The 14,744-nt window shown below is 38.6% G+C and overlaps 3 protein-coding genes across 7 annotated transcripts; 1 reads left to right on the top strand and 2 right to left on the bottom strand.

Annotated features, from left to right (window-relative positions):
• Window positions 1-3,745: 3,745 nt before the first annotated feature.
• mRpS22 (mitochondrial ribosomal protein S22) lies at window positions 3,746-5,333 on the bottom strand. Its single transcript, XM_011148243.3, has 3 exons — window positions 5,187-5,333; window positions 4,408-4,883; window positions 3,746-4,267 (listed from the first exon to the last, which is right to left on the bottom strand). The coding sequence occupies exons 1-3, from the start codon at window positions 5,278-5,280 to the stop codon at window positions 3,785-3,787; spliced, it is 1,053 nt and encodes a 350-aa protein (XP_011146545.1). The 5' UTR covers window positions 5,281-5,333; the 3' UTR covers window positions 3,746-3,784.
• A 1,862-nt stretch (window positions 5,334-7,195) lies between these two features.
• LOC105187448 (uncharacterized) lies at window positions 7,196-10,097 on the top strand. 3 transcript variants are annotated; one of them, XM_011148254.3, is made up of 5 exons: window positions 7,196-7,443; window positions 7,956-8,317; window positions 9,386-9,521; window positions 9,665-9,721; window positions 9,795-10,097. In XM_011148254.3, exons 1-5 carry the CDS (start codon window positions 7,378-7,380, stop codon window positions 9,945-9,947), a joined length of 774 nt encoding a protein of 257 aa, XP_011146556.1. In that variant the 5' UTR covers window positions 7,196-7,377; the 3' UTR covers window positions 9,948-10,097. The 3 variants fall into 3 exon arrangements, with proteins under 3 accessions (XP_011146556.1, XP_011146565.1, XP_011146582.1); XM_011148263.3 differs by having other exon boundaries at window positions 7,396-7,541; XM_011148280.3 differs by lacking the exon at window positions 7,196-7,443 and adding an exon at window positions 7,568-7,778 and having other exon boundaries at window positions 9,795-10,096.
• On the bottom strand, window positions 10,052-13,179 carry Arp8 (Actin-related protein 8). 3 transcript variants are annotated; one of them, XM_011148303.3, is made up of 9 exons: window positions 13,158-13,179; window positions 12,493-12,536; window positions 12,247-12,414; window positions 11,662-12,153; window positions 11,201-11,545; window positions 10,972-11,118; window positions 10,579-10,798; window positions 10,377-10,505; window positions 10,052-10,240 (listed from the first exon to the last, which is right to left on the bottom strand). In XM_011148303.3, exons 2-9 carry the CDS (start codon window positions 12,493-12,495, stop codon window positions 10,068-10,070), a joined length of 1,677 nt encoding a protein of 558 aa, XP_011146605.1. In that variant the 5' UTR covers window positions 12,496-12,536; window positions 13,158-13,179; the 3' UTR covers window positions 10,052-10,067. The 3 variants fall into 3 exon arrangements, with proteins under 3 accessions (XP_011146605.1, XP_011146592.1, XP_025154874.1); XM_011148290.3 differs by lacking the exons at window positions 12,493-12,536; window positions 13,158-13,179 and adding an exon at window positions 12,569-13,115; XM_025299089.1 differs by lacking the exon at window positions 13,158-13,179 and having other exon boundaries at window positions 12,493-12,695.
• Between the last annotated feature and the right edge of the window lie 1,565 nt (window positions 13,180-14,744).

Genomic DNA, 14,744 nt, shown 5'->3' with positions numbered 1-14,744 from the left:
GTTCACGTGGAGGGTGTCCGAAGAGGAGCGACATAGAGCGGAGACGCGGAAACTGGCGCATACGACGCGACGCAAGGCGGTCGATCCGTCGACGGAGGACTCGAGATACCCAGGAAGCGGCACACCAGGATGCAAACACACGAGACACGTTTAGAGACACCCGGTTACCTTTTTAACCCATATAACACGATCTGCTGTATTAATGATAAGGTGATCACAATGTTGGCGAATCGGTCGGAGTCGTAAAGCGCGGCGCGGCGTCGAGTATTTCTATCGGGACTACGTTTGCACAATTATTACGGTCGAGTTGCACCGACAATGCGAACGAAGTAAATCGCTCACACATACACATACACACATACACACACACACACACACAAACGGTCTCTCTCGCTCTCTAGGTTAGACGAGGGGTGTTGTCTCAGTATTACAAAAACGAAGACTTGACTTTCCGGCCATTTTCGCGTGAAGCATCGGTCGACCGGGGCTCAACCGATACTCTTGATGTGGAAACAATCGCAGGAGGGGAGGAGCGACCGGTGAAACCTCGATAGACTCCAGCGAGAGGTTCAAGCCGTCGGGAGAGTCGACGGGCGGGAGCTTGCGAGAGCCGCAATTGCGACAAGGTCTCACGTCTCAGGTGGACAGCGCACGGCTTGTGTCGAGCCGTTCCGTTTTCGCAGTGAGCTCTTTCAACATTTATAGCAACGAGTCCGTAGATAGAGAAGAGGAATTGGTTGACCTCAGGTGATTGACAAGTCGGTGCAACTGGACTCTCGCCGTTCTCTCGAAAGCAACGTGACCAATTCGAGTCGAGAGAGAGAGAGAGAGAGAGAGAGAGAGAGAGAGAGAGAGAGAGAGAGAGACATGGCAAGGCGCGCGCTCGCGCGCGCGACAAGCCTGTCGGCGAGTTCTTTTCCGGCGGCCAAAGGTGTGCGTTAGAAGGAATATTGCTCAATATTTACCAACCCGAATCGCAGCAGCTCCGTTACATTTCGTAATTAACGCCGCGCGTTCCGTGCCGGATTGTTTGGCGACCGCGATTATTAGCTGATTATCACCTCGCGCTGCTACTCAGCTCGTCAACGGGACGACGTTCGGTCGAATCGTCGCGCTTCATCGTTTCTTCATTGTCGCAGGCGAGAGGAATCGGGGGCTCTCGATCGAGGTGGCGAATGGCGGGCTGCACTTTACACCCGTTCGTATCGACAGGACGCGACCGATGGGCCGCGTTTTTTAATCCAGCTGAAGGCTCAAAGTTGAAACTTTCGCGCTCCTCCTGCGTCCATCCAAGGAAGCGAAGGGAGAAAGGTGGATGAATACGCGCGTGTGTCCCTTCAAGGATATTCGCCTTCACCAAGGCCGAGAAGGCGTTAGCTCCATCCGCCACCTCGATCGTCGCTCTCCGAGCGAGAGATCGCCGATTCGCACTATTTTATCGCAGCTTACTGCACAAAGGGCGAGTTTCGTCGCGCTTCTCTCCCCGGCTACGCCTGGAGTCTCAATTCTCTGAGACGTCCGGATCGTCGAAAGTGACATCCCGCGAACTTATTTTAGATAGCCCTTCGGGCTTTTTGCGTTGTTTGGGGTGCCAGGCGCTTGATGCGATCGCATATACCTTGCTTCGAAGGGCCTAACAGCTGACACACACACACTCACGTATACGCGTATTTATTTTGTTACGCGCTTTACCCTTTCGTTAGCCAGGTTCGATGTAGACCGGCTCGACGAGGCTTTCGTATTAACCCTCGGATGCGTTCCCGCGCGGATTCGTTCCCGACTTGGCGAACGGACTCTTCGAAGATGCGGAGATGCCGCGAGAGTGAGATGAATCTCGCGAGACTATATCGCGCGACGTATATTTTCCACGAGTGAAATTGACACACGTCGCCGATTAACAAGCGGGAGAAGAGTTTGCAAATGAAACTCGTTAGTTTTAATAATAATAAACGGGCCAAAACGCGCGAGAGAAAAGGAAACGACGATGAGAGAGAGAGAGAGAGAGAGATTCGATCTTCTGTATATTCGTGCGTGTAATTCGTAGATTATAAAAGTTCCTTCTGTCACGCCGGTAATTAGAGGTTATCGAAAATTACTGATAGATCAATTGAAAATCGATTACGTATACGTTAGGGTCGTTGTTGATTGTTAGGCGAATTTCTGTACAAAATCGCGCATCGACGCGGTCGTACCGACACATGCGCGTCGCGCGTTCCGTCGATGATGATATCGATGTGATGCAAAGGAGAGTTCTAATTGGTGGTGGTGTGTAATAATGCGAAATTCCTTAGGTTAATTCGAACGCGCCTACATTTTACGATTCGTTAGCGATAATACTAATACGATAACGATAAGCGGCGTGGGAAAGAAGAAAAGTATTCACGTAGCCGCGATCTCGATTGAGATTCACTTCACGGTTGAGGGAAGAGAGATGAGCCTGCGTGGCTCTTTACATTTACGTTACTTACGCGATGACAGTCGTTGGCGTTGGCAGTCGGCGGTGGCATCCGGGGGTTAAACATGCAGCGAGACGTATATCTTATTTATTTTCCACTGTCTCAATCCGCGGAGCACGTCTATAAAGGAAATAATAACTTACTACAGTAAGAGTACTAAGGATAGGTAATGATGATGACGAAGATGATGAAGATGATGATGTTGATAACGATAACGAATTACGTTGGGAATTATGATGATAACAATTACGAATGCGAGTGCTTATCAAATATTAAACGATAACGACGCGAGACTCCAGCGACAAAAGCAAAAGCAAAAGAAAAGAAAAGAAAAGAAAAAAAAAGGAAAGAAAGATTTCTACCCATTTTTCGTTCTCTCACACATGTCGGATTTGTATATTGTTCCATTGATCGTAGATACTTACGCCGTCGCCAATCGTCTATTGCATTTGTATAAAGCTACTTTGAACGGTTCGCATTTTCGTTCGCGGCGATACTCGAGCATCGCCACAGCTGTTATTTATTACCGAATACTAATTTAATCGCTATAAGTATAATCTCATCTCACCTACTCTCCACCTGCTCCCACGACTCCGTTTGGTCGTAAACGTCACGAAACGTCTCGAACTGGCGCGCGCTGTCGATCCGCGCGAAATCGGCGCGGGCAGTTTGAATGGATATTTGCGTTCTCCTCTACGTTCTCCGTATTACGCGATTAGCGAATCATTAGTGTAATGTTTTCTGACGATCCTGTACGCCAAATCGAATTGACTTGTTACATTTGTAAATGTTTGTAAGTATTACCACGTAATAAAATAATCGAGTAATAATCATCGAATTGACCCTGACGACCGTGTGTCTGTTATCCATATATCGATAAATTCGACCTTACGAACAACGAATAAAGCAAATCATGACATACCGCAGCACAGTCTCACTCTTATTCTACAGGATGTCCTAAAGAGGGGAGCTCGATAGATTTGCAGAATCGACCGTTTTATCTCAGCGAAGATTTAAGACCGAACACGTCGATCACGTGTAAAGCGTCAATAAACATTCGACGTCGAACTTTATCATCCTTTTATTTTATCATTAAACACATCATTCTCTCTGGAACTTTTCATTCGCACAAATTTGTTATTTTCGCATCTGTTATTTCCAATCTTCGCCAAGCAGATCGTTTCTTTTTCCCTCAGCAAAGTTAAAGTATCTCAATATTTCGAATAATTCGTTCCTTCATTGTTAGTTGCCGTAACAAATTTGCGGTATATACAGGACGATAAAGAGGATTGTCAATTACACGCGTACAGCTATTTATTGATTTATATTTACATTTCATTGGTACTCGATGGAATACCATGCGCTTTTTTGATGCCTTCCTCCACGATTCGATGCTCCCGTCGTAATTCTTTGTACGAATGTACGAGCTTCTCGATTGTATGTCTCTTGGGAGAATCCAGACGGGCATAATGCAGGATGAATTCAGTGTCATCCGAGTCTGCACTGCACCGCTCGACCGCTGAATCGCTTGTAGGATGAATCTTATGATATAGGCGTATCAATAGTATGGCGTCTTTAATTCGACTGTTCTCAATCATCTCGCACAATAGATTATCAATGTTACTCGTCCACACTAAATGAAACACCATCGGACCAAAGTGACGCGTAGACCTTAAGACGTCAAAATGTTTTTCCAAGTTTATGCGCTCGTAGACTTCCCGCGTTACCCTTTGATAATCCGGGTTATCCGGATCGAATTGTACACACGCGCGATCGAGTATAAACTCGTATTCCTTGCGATCTAATAAGTTCTGGAAAGTAAGGAATCAATTAACAATAACATTAATATTTGCTTCATATTTCTATTTCCATTTCCTCGCTAAAACTATATTTCTATGCAAAAATATCAATAAATATCAAAATGGTAAATTATTTAAAGTAAAAATTCTACCTGTAAATATTCGTCTTCAAACATCCTTGGCTTTTGTATTTCTTTTCCCGGAGATGGAAAGTAGATTGGTACAATTCTATCGCGTTCTTCCCAAGTGGCATGTCTCAGTGTACCATCTGGTTCTCTGACGACAACAAACCTTTCTCTATCTCTGAGATTATATGTAATATCAGTAAAAACAAATTTAGAAGTATTGTAATTTTGTAATCCAGGATCCTCACATATCAACCCAGTTGGGTTTGATCTCTGTTTCACTACTGGTGGCATTTGCAGATACTCTTCTGCTTTACGTTGTGTTTCATTTATAGCTTCTTGAAGTTGTTCATCTGTCATGAATTTATATTTCGGTGATTTGCGTATATGTCCGTCTTTACGTGCTCGAAAAACTTTTTTGTAATCTATTGTTGTTAATGTTCTCAAGCATGATTGAACCTCTTTGTCAAAGAAGAATGACGCTGGATCTCTTTCAGTTGGATCTTCAAAAATTATATAATAATTACATGAATAAACCTAGTAATTCCATATTATTTTTATAAAAAAATAAAATATTTTGTACATGCATATCTTCTTATCATGATAATACAATATTAATTCAAATAAATTAATACGATAGTTTTATATATATATACACGCATATACACATAACACATAAAACAATGAGATAATGTTTATTATTCTTTTACCTCTCTTTATATTATATCATACCACATAAAATTAGCCTAAATATTTTATCTAATTCCATAAATTGTTTGATATAATAATAAAAAGGTTTAAAATACCTGTCTCAATATTCGCAGAAGCAAAATTGCGGCAATTTGAGATCACACGAACACATGATTGCCGCAAAAATCTACTTATATTACGTGAAAGCATGACAGCCAATTAATTTAATAAATAGCAGATGATACGAAAACTACGCGAGTCCACCGACAATATACTAATAAAGACCGTTGATCTTACAGGATTTAGCGTACCAGAGAAATCTCGTTATGCGCTAGCGCCCTCTGAGGAATATTGTAGCTGGAGTATGAAGCTCTAGCTCGAGGTAAGCCTACGTACATACAGAGAGAAACCTGAGAGCGGCAAACACGGTTATGGGTCTCGTTTGTCTCAATCCAATCTACCTTCACACTTCGGGTTGGCGGCTAATTACCGGACACTTTGTATGATTTTCATGATATTATTCATACACAATGTCAATTATTATCCCTTTTGCGCATGTTAACATGTTAATTTATGTTATAATCGCGTAACAACGTGCGAGACCGTGCTCCAAGTCAAGTACGCTATATATAGAGGGAAGAAGAAGAGTTGTCATGGGCCGCTTTTAGCCGGGCCCAGTGTGAGGCGCCCTCACATCCTGATATGTATTTACCAAAATTTGTCTGTGAAGATTTCGTTCTCCCATTCTATATATAGCTTTGGGTTTTGTTATTATTTACACATCCCATATGTGCCGGGAGGGAATACCACCGTAATTCCACCGATCCCCCTCCCTCAACTACGAACAGCCAGGCAGTCATTCCGCTGGGGTTTTAGCCGGTGAGAGTCCGGCATAACTCCCGTCACCCCAAGGGACGGGGTCGGTGATGGCAGGTAGAAGGGGAGCGAGGAACGGTTGGGGCTGGGCCTCGCACCTCCGCCCCCCCTTTCCGCCCAGTAGGGAAGGGGGAAGGCGGGGGCGAGGAGAGAGGGCGGGTGTCCTCTCTCTCCTAATTAACACCGGAAGACCAAACCGGCCGGGGCACCGCGCCCTTGACTCCCAATCTGGGAGAGGCGCGGTACTTAAGGCCATCACACGTAGAAAAATTTTAACCGTAACCGTAAGGTTGTAAGAAAACTGATCAATCACAGTCGATCCTTTCTCTTGTGACATTATAATAATCGACTGTGATTGGTCAGTTTTCTTACAACCTTACGGTTACGGTTAAAATTTTTCTACGTGTGATGGCCTTTAGGCGTGGGACTGCATTAGAGCCCTGGGGCCGGGGTATCGGGGAGGAAATGCAGACGTAGTTCCTCTGACTCTCCCCACCACGGCCCGAGCGATAAGCACCCCGCAGGGGTTTTAGTCGGTAGAAATCCGACATAACCCCCGCCCTCCCCAAAGGGCGGTGGTATCCATGAGAATTTCCCCTGCGTGATAAAAGAAAAAAAAGGGCGGGGGTATCCATTAGGATTTCCATTCCATCGTAAAAAAGAAGCAGCGGCTATGTAATCAGACGTCATGTGAAATAACAATCACGTGAAACGACGAACACGAGGCCGGTGACCACGTAACGATCTCCTAGAACATTTTGAAATTCTTCAGAAAATTCTATAATCTACTGAAATATTCTAGAAACGACGATCACGTAGCACGTGGTTGCGTCACGAACTTCTAGAATATTCTGGAATCTTCTAGAAAGTTCTAGAATCTCCACAGTTAGCCGACGCTACAACATCGTTGACCGGCTCGGTCGCCTCGCGCCGGCGACGCTGCCGCGCGACCTCATTAGCTTTGCTACCAGCCGGCTCGGTCGCCTCGCCTAGCATTGTGTTTTGGGCTTTAAGCCTTTTGCAGAATGCCAGGCAACAGGTAATAAAAATAAAAATAGACCAATCACAATAGATTATTCTTGTAATAGTCGATTGTGATTGGTCTATTTTTAATCTTATCGCTTGTTGCCTGGCATTGTGCAAGGGGCCTTAGCCTCGTTCGTGTCGCTGAGCGAGAACGAGAGCGAGAAGGAGGGAATGATATCTCTTTGTCGCTCGGCGCGCTGACGATTGCCGAACGCGTGGTCCACACGGATAGACTGAGCCGGCTATGAGTACGTGCGTGTTGAGGGAAATCAGAAAAAAGTCGTGGACATTGGCATCGTAGTTCATGTGCACGGTTGTACAGAGGGCGCCTCACACTGAGCTCGGCTAAAAGCGACCCATGGCGCCTCCTTCTTCTCTCTGCTGGTACATATATATAACCCGTTGATGTCCTTCTCCCACTTGAAGCTTTCTAGAAACTTCTGGACTATATTTGTAGTGCAACTAGACGAAGTAAGGCCGAAGACACGTCCTTTAGTTGAACAGGAATTGGCGGGATGTTGTGTTGTTCTATTTGTCTACTTTTGTCATTTGTATTAGAATTTAATAAAGTAATGTGTTAATTTATATATTATATTTGCACAATACAGTGATCAAGTGTATTTATACTTTAATATTCTTACACTGTATTATAGTGATTATAGTAATTTATCCTTTTATAGAGTGTTTAAAACAAAAAAATATATTATAATTATCCGCGTATATTATAATTATCCGAAATCTATTTCTACAATTCTAAAATATATTGTGAAAATCAGAAGACGACATATAATCAGATAAAGGAACAGGTGTTTAATAACTTTAATTATTTTTAATATATTTAACATATGTATCGTTATTGATGTTACAATTATAAATGTAAAAAATGAATTAAATTTTTTGTCTTCTAATAGTGTTTCAACTCATTTCTAGCACTTATCTAGTACAATAAGCAAAACAACTAACCGGCACAATGTATGTTTCAGAACATTTTAATATCTTGTAAAGGTATGGAATATTCGTTGCAAGATACACTGGACACACTTGAAGATAAAAAGGATGAACGGAAAAAAACTATAGAAGACTTGACAAATAGAATATCAAACAATGAAGTTTGTGCTATACAAGCATCAAGCTCTACAGAAGACTTAAGAAGAAAGAAAGAAAGTATATTACAAAGACTAATAGGGGAAGTTCAACAAATACAACCTGAGAATTATACAATTCTAAAAACACCTGATTCTCATGCAGAAGTTTTTAGAGAAATGGAAGATGAGATTCAAGATATGCAGTTGATCCTTAATAAACTTGAAAAAACACTTACTGATATTCAAGATGATATTCAATAGTGAGTGAAATACAATATAAAAACATAAAATAATTTTGGGCAAGTAAGAGCCAACATAGAGATGCATGAATATATTCAATATTAATATAATCAATCAATACAATAGTAGGAAAGACCAGGGTGTATTTGTAAATTTCTCAGAATTTTGGTGTTGAAATTTTTCTAACAACTGATTGTTGCAATTGACTATGCAAACATTATAAAGACAACTTTCTACATATTCACATTAGAATTACGTTAGTCTATATATTCCCATAAAAACAATTACATTCTTTTTTCTAATAAGCAAAATACAAAAAAAATGATACAATATAAAAGTTACTTAAATTAGAATTAACAGCTTAAAAGTTATTTAGATTAGAAAAAGATCTATATGAGTATTAAAATTTATATAGAATCTATCCCTTATATAAACCAGCCATGGCCCACTTTGTTAAAAACAAATTGATCTTAAAAAGTTTATCCTATTTAAATAATGATAAATTATTCTGGTCGAATATATAATTCGATAAAAAATAATTGTAAAAAATGGAAAATTATGATTTCAGGCATTAAGATCAACTCACATGGAAGAGGTGATATTTATATAAATATCATATTGAAGGTTTTAAATCATGAACATTTACTCATGATTATGCATCTATGTCTCACTTTTGGATCATCTTTAGCATTGTAATTCTAACAAATAAATTTTTTTTTAATCCAAGTAATTCAACAGTGTCTTAACATACCATTGGATTCAAAAGTTATATAATCAGATGAAAAAATTAATATTGTCATTATTTATTTATCAAATTATCGATATTTTTCATATTACATTAACTGGAATACAATAATCAAGATATTGCTTGTCCATGTCACCTTGTTCTTCACATTGTTTGTAAATAGTGAAAACATCTCAGAGAGTTGTAGCAGAAATAGTAGCAGAGAGTTGGCTCATACTTGCCTATATTATTTTCATGATTATACGTTAAAAAGCCTTTCCAATGCCTATGATATAAAAACTTCATAATAATACACTTATTACTTACATTTGACTAAATATTCATACTATCATATTTATTGTAGTTTAAGAAATAAGAAGAGCGGATTAGATAAAATGCGAGAAACTTATGTAGGTTTCACAGAAACATTTGCAGATAGGACGTACAAAAATGAACAAATTTTAACAAAACGCATATTTCAAAAAGTGAAAGATGATTTGGTGAGTACAACCAAAACATACTGACACTTTGCTTTATTTAATTTCTTTTTATTGTGTGTGTTTGTATAAAATCGCGCGGCTGTTACAAAAAGTAAAATACGAATACAAAGATTCATATTTTTCGTTTAATAAATATTTTTCAGTATACTGTTGTTAACACGATTTTTCCTGATAATAACAAATTCAAGGAATTTCTAGCGGTGAGTCATATTCTAAGTGAATATAATTTTCATAAAATTGATCAAATGTACAAACATGGGGAATTATTTCCAGACATTAACATCAGCTTACATGAAAGGCGGTGATGATGTTTATGTGAATGTCACACCAGAGATTCTAGATTGTGTAAACTTTCTACTGGAAGCTGACATAGTACAATATCATCGTAATGACAAAAATAAAGTTAAAATGACTGAGTTATTATGATATCAAATGAATACCTAATCCTTAGTTTATTATACAAGTATTGGGAGATCATAAATTTGTAAAGCGTATGTAACCGTAATTATTACCAAAACCGCTAAATAATATGGCAGATATCTTTTTTTACCACAAAAATGGAGTTCTTTCTCTTAATATCCTGACCCCGTATCGTTGCCATTCTCCCCAAGGAATCCACAATTCCTGGGCTGTTTCTAGACAACTTAGAATTCCCGCACCTTTCCAAGTTGTTATGCCGGGATCCATCTCCTTCGGTTCCGTTATAATGTCCAATTGCTCTACAATAAAATTAAGATAATGGAGCAGCAGTCTGTGTTTGCTGTTTCTCTTCAAGGTATAAATTCGCATTTTCTAGCGTCATAATTCAGCACGACTGCAATGATTGGCGGTAAACTTTGTAGAGCAAATACATACCAGCCCTGTACATGTAAGGTATTTGCAATGATATTCGATTTCGCAGCCACATCCCGATGCCTCTAAACTTCATTCCCGAACCAACGACTAGCACACAACTGTACATTTTCCTCTTCAGATCATCGGTAGCTGTTGTGGAGGTAAAATCAATTGAATAGTACTTTCGCTAAATTATAGTTTTACAGGTATCTTTCATACTTACGACATCGCTCAATGCTTTGCAATATTGCATGGTCAAGACCTAATAGTTGTTGCGGTCCTACTACGAAATCTCGGGGACCTTCCGAATCGCGGTTTGACAAAGCAGGTGCGGAATCATTGACCGAATCAACTACAACTTCATCATCGCCTACATTTGTGGGCGCAGCCGTCTCTTCTTGCATCTCTGACGTTTGCTCGAGAGTCTCTTTTATTCCTCGTCTCTAAAATGAAAATTAATTGAATTAAACACAGACAAGATTAAAATAGAAATGCATTTGATTGAACTTGAAAACTGCACAGAGATCTTCTTTTTTCCTGGGGATACGTTTTCGAAATCTTCGCATAAATGTTGAAAATAAGATAAATTAGAATGTTTGTTTGGGCGAGTACTTACACTAGTTTCTCTTAAATAATTCTCATCGAAGAGATCTTCCGGGTCGCCCGTTGATCGTTTTTGTACGTGTACTGTGTGTGCTCCAGTAATTCGAAATAATTCAGGTTGAAATAAGCTCAAAGGAGCTATTAAGCACTCATCACCGACCTGTTACAACATGTCCAATACATCGCGGCAATTACAATAATTTTTATTTTTATGAAAAGCAAATAAACGTACGGTAAAATACCTGCAAAGTGTACTTCTCCGTTGACTGCTTTGGTTTTTCAACAACAAATTTCTTCTCCTGCGAGCCGCAAACATTTAAATCCACGTGACAGGAATCTTCCTTCAGCTGATTTAAAAGAGTCGCATCTGACTTGTTGGTCGGATCACATAGTTTATAAGGAAATGCACTCTTCTGTAAAAGCCAATAGAAAGCCTGTGTAATATCCCCGCCGCCGTAATCCATACGCACTCGAGTGTCCTTGTGAGAAATTGCATCGTCCACGCAAGACACCGACGTTTTCTGAGCGCCAACGTCCACCACACATGCATAACTCAGACCCGCTCCGAATATCGCAGCTACATGATCCTATCGAGCAACAAAGTAATACCGTTAGCCTGAATGAAACTCCAAATTGTGATTAATAAAACGTGATAACAATTCTCACGAGAAATATGCGACGCACGACGAAAGTGCAAACTAACTTGTAACAAGAAACAGCTGCCGAAACCCATCTCACATAGCATCAGAGATGTTAGTTCCTTTAGATAAGGCCTGTGATAAATGTCAGGTATGACAAGTACTGCGCGATAATGCTTCAGATCTTTCAGTGGGATATTCAATTGCTCGGTCAATACATATTCCCAGATTGTCTTGAGATCTGCCATAACAGCTCTCACACTGCCACCCGGACCCGAGTGAACATTGAGCTCACCCCTTTTATATGGGAAGTGGATATTAAAATCCTCGTCTGGATCTAACATAAAAACACCATCCCCGACAACTACATCGCGATCAGTTTTTATCCAACTGCTGCTATTTGAAGGACAGACTACTGGGCTGGATCTACGATTGTAGGGTGCTAATTGTTGCGGTGGCGTCGCATATCTCCGACTCCCGTCCGATTGTAAACAGGACTGTAAAGTATGTGAGATCTGCAGCCGAGATTCTTCCATTCCTTGCATCAGTTCTTTATTCTAGTAAGTACAAATTAAAAATAAAAGAATATTTTGTAGATAAAATTTGACAAAGTTCATTCAGTATCACATTCTATTGGATTATATACTTACTACCGGTACAACTGGTGGTAAAAAGCTGTCCCTATATTTTATTCCACCTGGCAAGCGTCTCCTTGCTACAGCATTTAATAATGTACATGGCTTTAAATCTGAAGCACGACCCATACGAAGATACATAGATCCAGGGTGAATTACAATAATTGTCTGTGTTTCAATTTCCTAAAAACAAAATAATTGCAATTATATACATACATTTATAATTATATACGTAACAAATAAAAATTCAATATAATATACCATTATACTCAGTGATACGCTATATAGTTTCACCTATATATTCTCTGTAAATTGCAATACAAGAAATAATAATTACATCTGTACATTCTTGGAAAACTGGCATTCTTGTTGGCTAAAGTTGATCTTGTAAATATTAAAGTCCCCCACTTCCAACAATGTTTTTTTTCTTTTCTATAAGTGTATCTTTCAAGATACAATATCACTGTTTGTATATATATATATATATATATTTTTTTTTTATTTATTTTCTATATTCGATTAAATGTTATTGTTCAGAAAAAATTTGCAGGAATTGAGAATGGTTTCACATTGTGTTGTGTTTATAAATTTGTTGTCTATAACTGCTGTACAAAGTATAGGTTATGTTCCCTATTATTTAAATTTACGAGCTTAAATGATGAACGACGAACATAAACAACGATACAGATAAACATATATTCGAACTTTCAATCGATCCTGCTATGAGAAAAAGTAAAAGCCTATCTCTTTATCCGTCCTTAAATCATAATAACATTTGGAAAATAATGGATCCCTTTGATACACTATTCAACCTAGCATTAGATTTGTTCTTTTTAACTGCACACTGGAGCTAATAAACGAAATTCAATAGATTGTAACTTTCATAAAAATTATATGTAATAATTAGATAGTTTAAAAGCATTTACAGTTTAAAGTTTTTAAACTTCAGCATTATTGTTGAATATAAATTTTAATCATATTTCTTATGGTGCTTATACGTGTGCTAGAGGCGGAGAACTATCGATTCTGCCTCATCGATAATTATCGATATTATGTAATGTGATTATTGATAATTATTGAAGGCTTTTAATAATTTTCATTTCTAAAAAATTTTATGAAATAGAACAGTACGCATTCGTTTAGTTTCCTTTATTTTTTTATTATAGGTTTTGGTTGTTAATGAAAAATAGAAAACAGGACACACACAATATTCAAAAAATATTTTAATTAAGAAATTAGCTATTTATATATATTCTCATTCTGTTTAGTTAAATTACGGTTTGAGTCTCGGCTAAATTTTATGAGGTCTAATAAATTATGGTTCATGTTTTGATTGAAAAGCTAATTTTAGTCAAGATTCGAACCATCTCTAGAAATTTAATATTGATTCGACAATTGGTTTGAGTCTTAGCTAAAGGCTTGACCTGTTATCAATTTCCACGATGTCGTTCAAACCAGCCGCCACTATTTCTAACGAAGAACCGAGCTCATAATGCAACTCACAAACGGTAAATCAAAAATATTTTTACTTTAGAATTTTACGACTTGGCAACAAACTAAAAAATTCTTTTGCTTTTAAACAATACGACTCAACAGTGGGACATGAATGAGAAATGGTAATAGTTTAATTTTTAACCTCTTTTAAAGAGGTTAATAATTGAAATGCTGAAAAAAATGTGTTACAATGTGAATAATTCTAAAAAAATGTTACATCTTAACCTGGACATATCCATGAATTATACAAGATCTCTTCGTTTTTAAATGACGTTAATGGGACATTATTTGCATTGAATTTTGCATGTATTTATTGAAAGGAGAACAGACTTACAATGCAAGATCTCGAACTTTTAAATGCCACATAATATACAATGAACCGAAATAAGTTTCCTCGCAAATTAATTCTTTTAATGTGACTTCTTTTCATGTGCAACAGTATCTACAATATTTCGAGTCAATCAAAGTTTTAAACGTCTTTCTCCGAAAGGCTACCACGAAATTAAATAAAGATCAATACCACTTCGGCTCTTTAGACGCACGCTGATGAGATTGAACGGATGCTTGACCTACTTAGCCTAGCAATCGTTCGAATATTTGTTAGAATTATAAGCAAAAGTTTTCAATTATCAGCAAAACTAAATTCCAAGGACATCCTCAAAAATTTTCGGATGTTCAAGCAGATATTTGTTCATTCATCGTTTACATGAGACGTTGATCTGTTTTTTTTTTTTTTTTTTTTTAGTTTAACGCAATTTACATATATGTATATATTCTTTTTGAAAATTTAATGCAATTTAGAATTACAAAGAGACGTTTCCTGAATATTAATCGCGTGTTATGTCGACGATCAATTAGCTTTTTTATAATAAGGCGCATAATTGGACCGTGCAGTCATTAATTAACTTTATGTTGATTTATGTAATTCATGGCGAGCGAGGAGGAGCGGTCACGCGACGGACGGGCGCGGAGGGAGTATCCTCGCAACGTGATTTCGCGGTCGTGCGTGGTCACGTGAC

The sequence above is a fragment of the Harpegnathos saltator genome, unplaced genomic scaffold (assembly GCF_003227715.2).
Source record: "Harpegnathos saltator strain DR-91 unplaced genomic scaffold, Hsal_v8.6 scaffold252, whole genome shotgun sequence".
Classification (NCBI taxonomy): domain Eukaryota; kingdom Metazoa; phylum Arthropoda; class Insecta; order Hymenoptera; family Formicidae; genus Harpegnathos; species Harpegnathos saltator.
The sequence above is the reverse complement of the archived record's forward strand: the minus strand, read 5'-3'. Positions and strand labels throughout refer to the sequence as shown.

Bases quoted from the DNA above. Each gene is read 5' to 3' on its own strand.
- mRpS22 (XM_011148243.3), bottom strand. From the start codon at position 5,280: ATGCTTTCACGTAATATAAGTAGATTTTTGCGGCAATCATGTGTTCGT. The intron at 4,884-5,186 runs GTATTTTAAACC...TAATTTTTGAAG, and splicing joins TTCTGCGAATATTGAGACAG to ATCCAACTGAAAGAGATCCA. The intron at 4,268-4,407 runs GTAGAATTTTTA...CTTACTTTCCAG, and splicing joins TTGAAGACGAATATTTACAG to AACTTATTAGATCGCAAGGA.
- LOC105187448 (XM_011148254.3), top strand. From the start codon at position 7,378: ATGTCCTTCTCCCACTTGAAGCTTTCTAGAAACTTCTGGACTATATTT. The intron at 7,444-7,955 runs GTAAGGCCGAAG...TGTATGTTTCAG, and splicing joins TTGTAGTGCAACTAGACGAA to AACATTTTAATATCTTGTAA. The intron at 8,318-9,385 runs GTGAGTGAAATA...TATTTATTGTAG, and splicing joins ATTCAAGATGATATTCAATA to TTTAAGAAATAAGAAGAGCG.
- Arp8 (XM_011148290.3), bottom strand. From the start codon at position 12,595: ATGCCAGTTTTCCAAGAATGTACAGAT. The intron at 11,119-11,200 runs GTATTTTACCGT...ATGTTGTAACAG, and splicing joins CGGAGAAGTACACTTTGCAG to GTCGGTGATGAGTGCTTAAT. The intron at 10,506-10,578 runs GTAAGTATGAAA...CCTCCACAACAG, and splicing joins GCAAAGCATTGAGCGATGTC to CTACCGATGATCTGAAGAGG.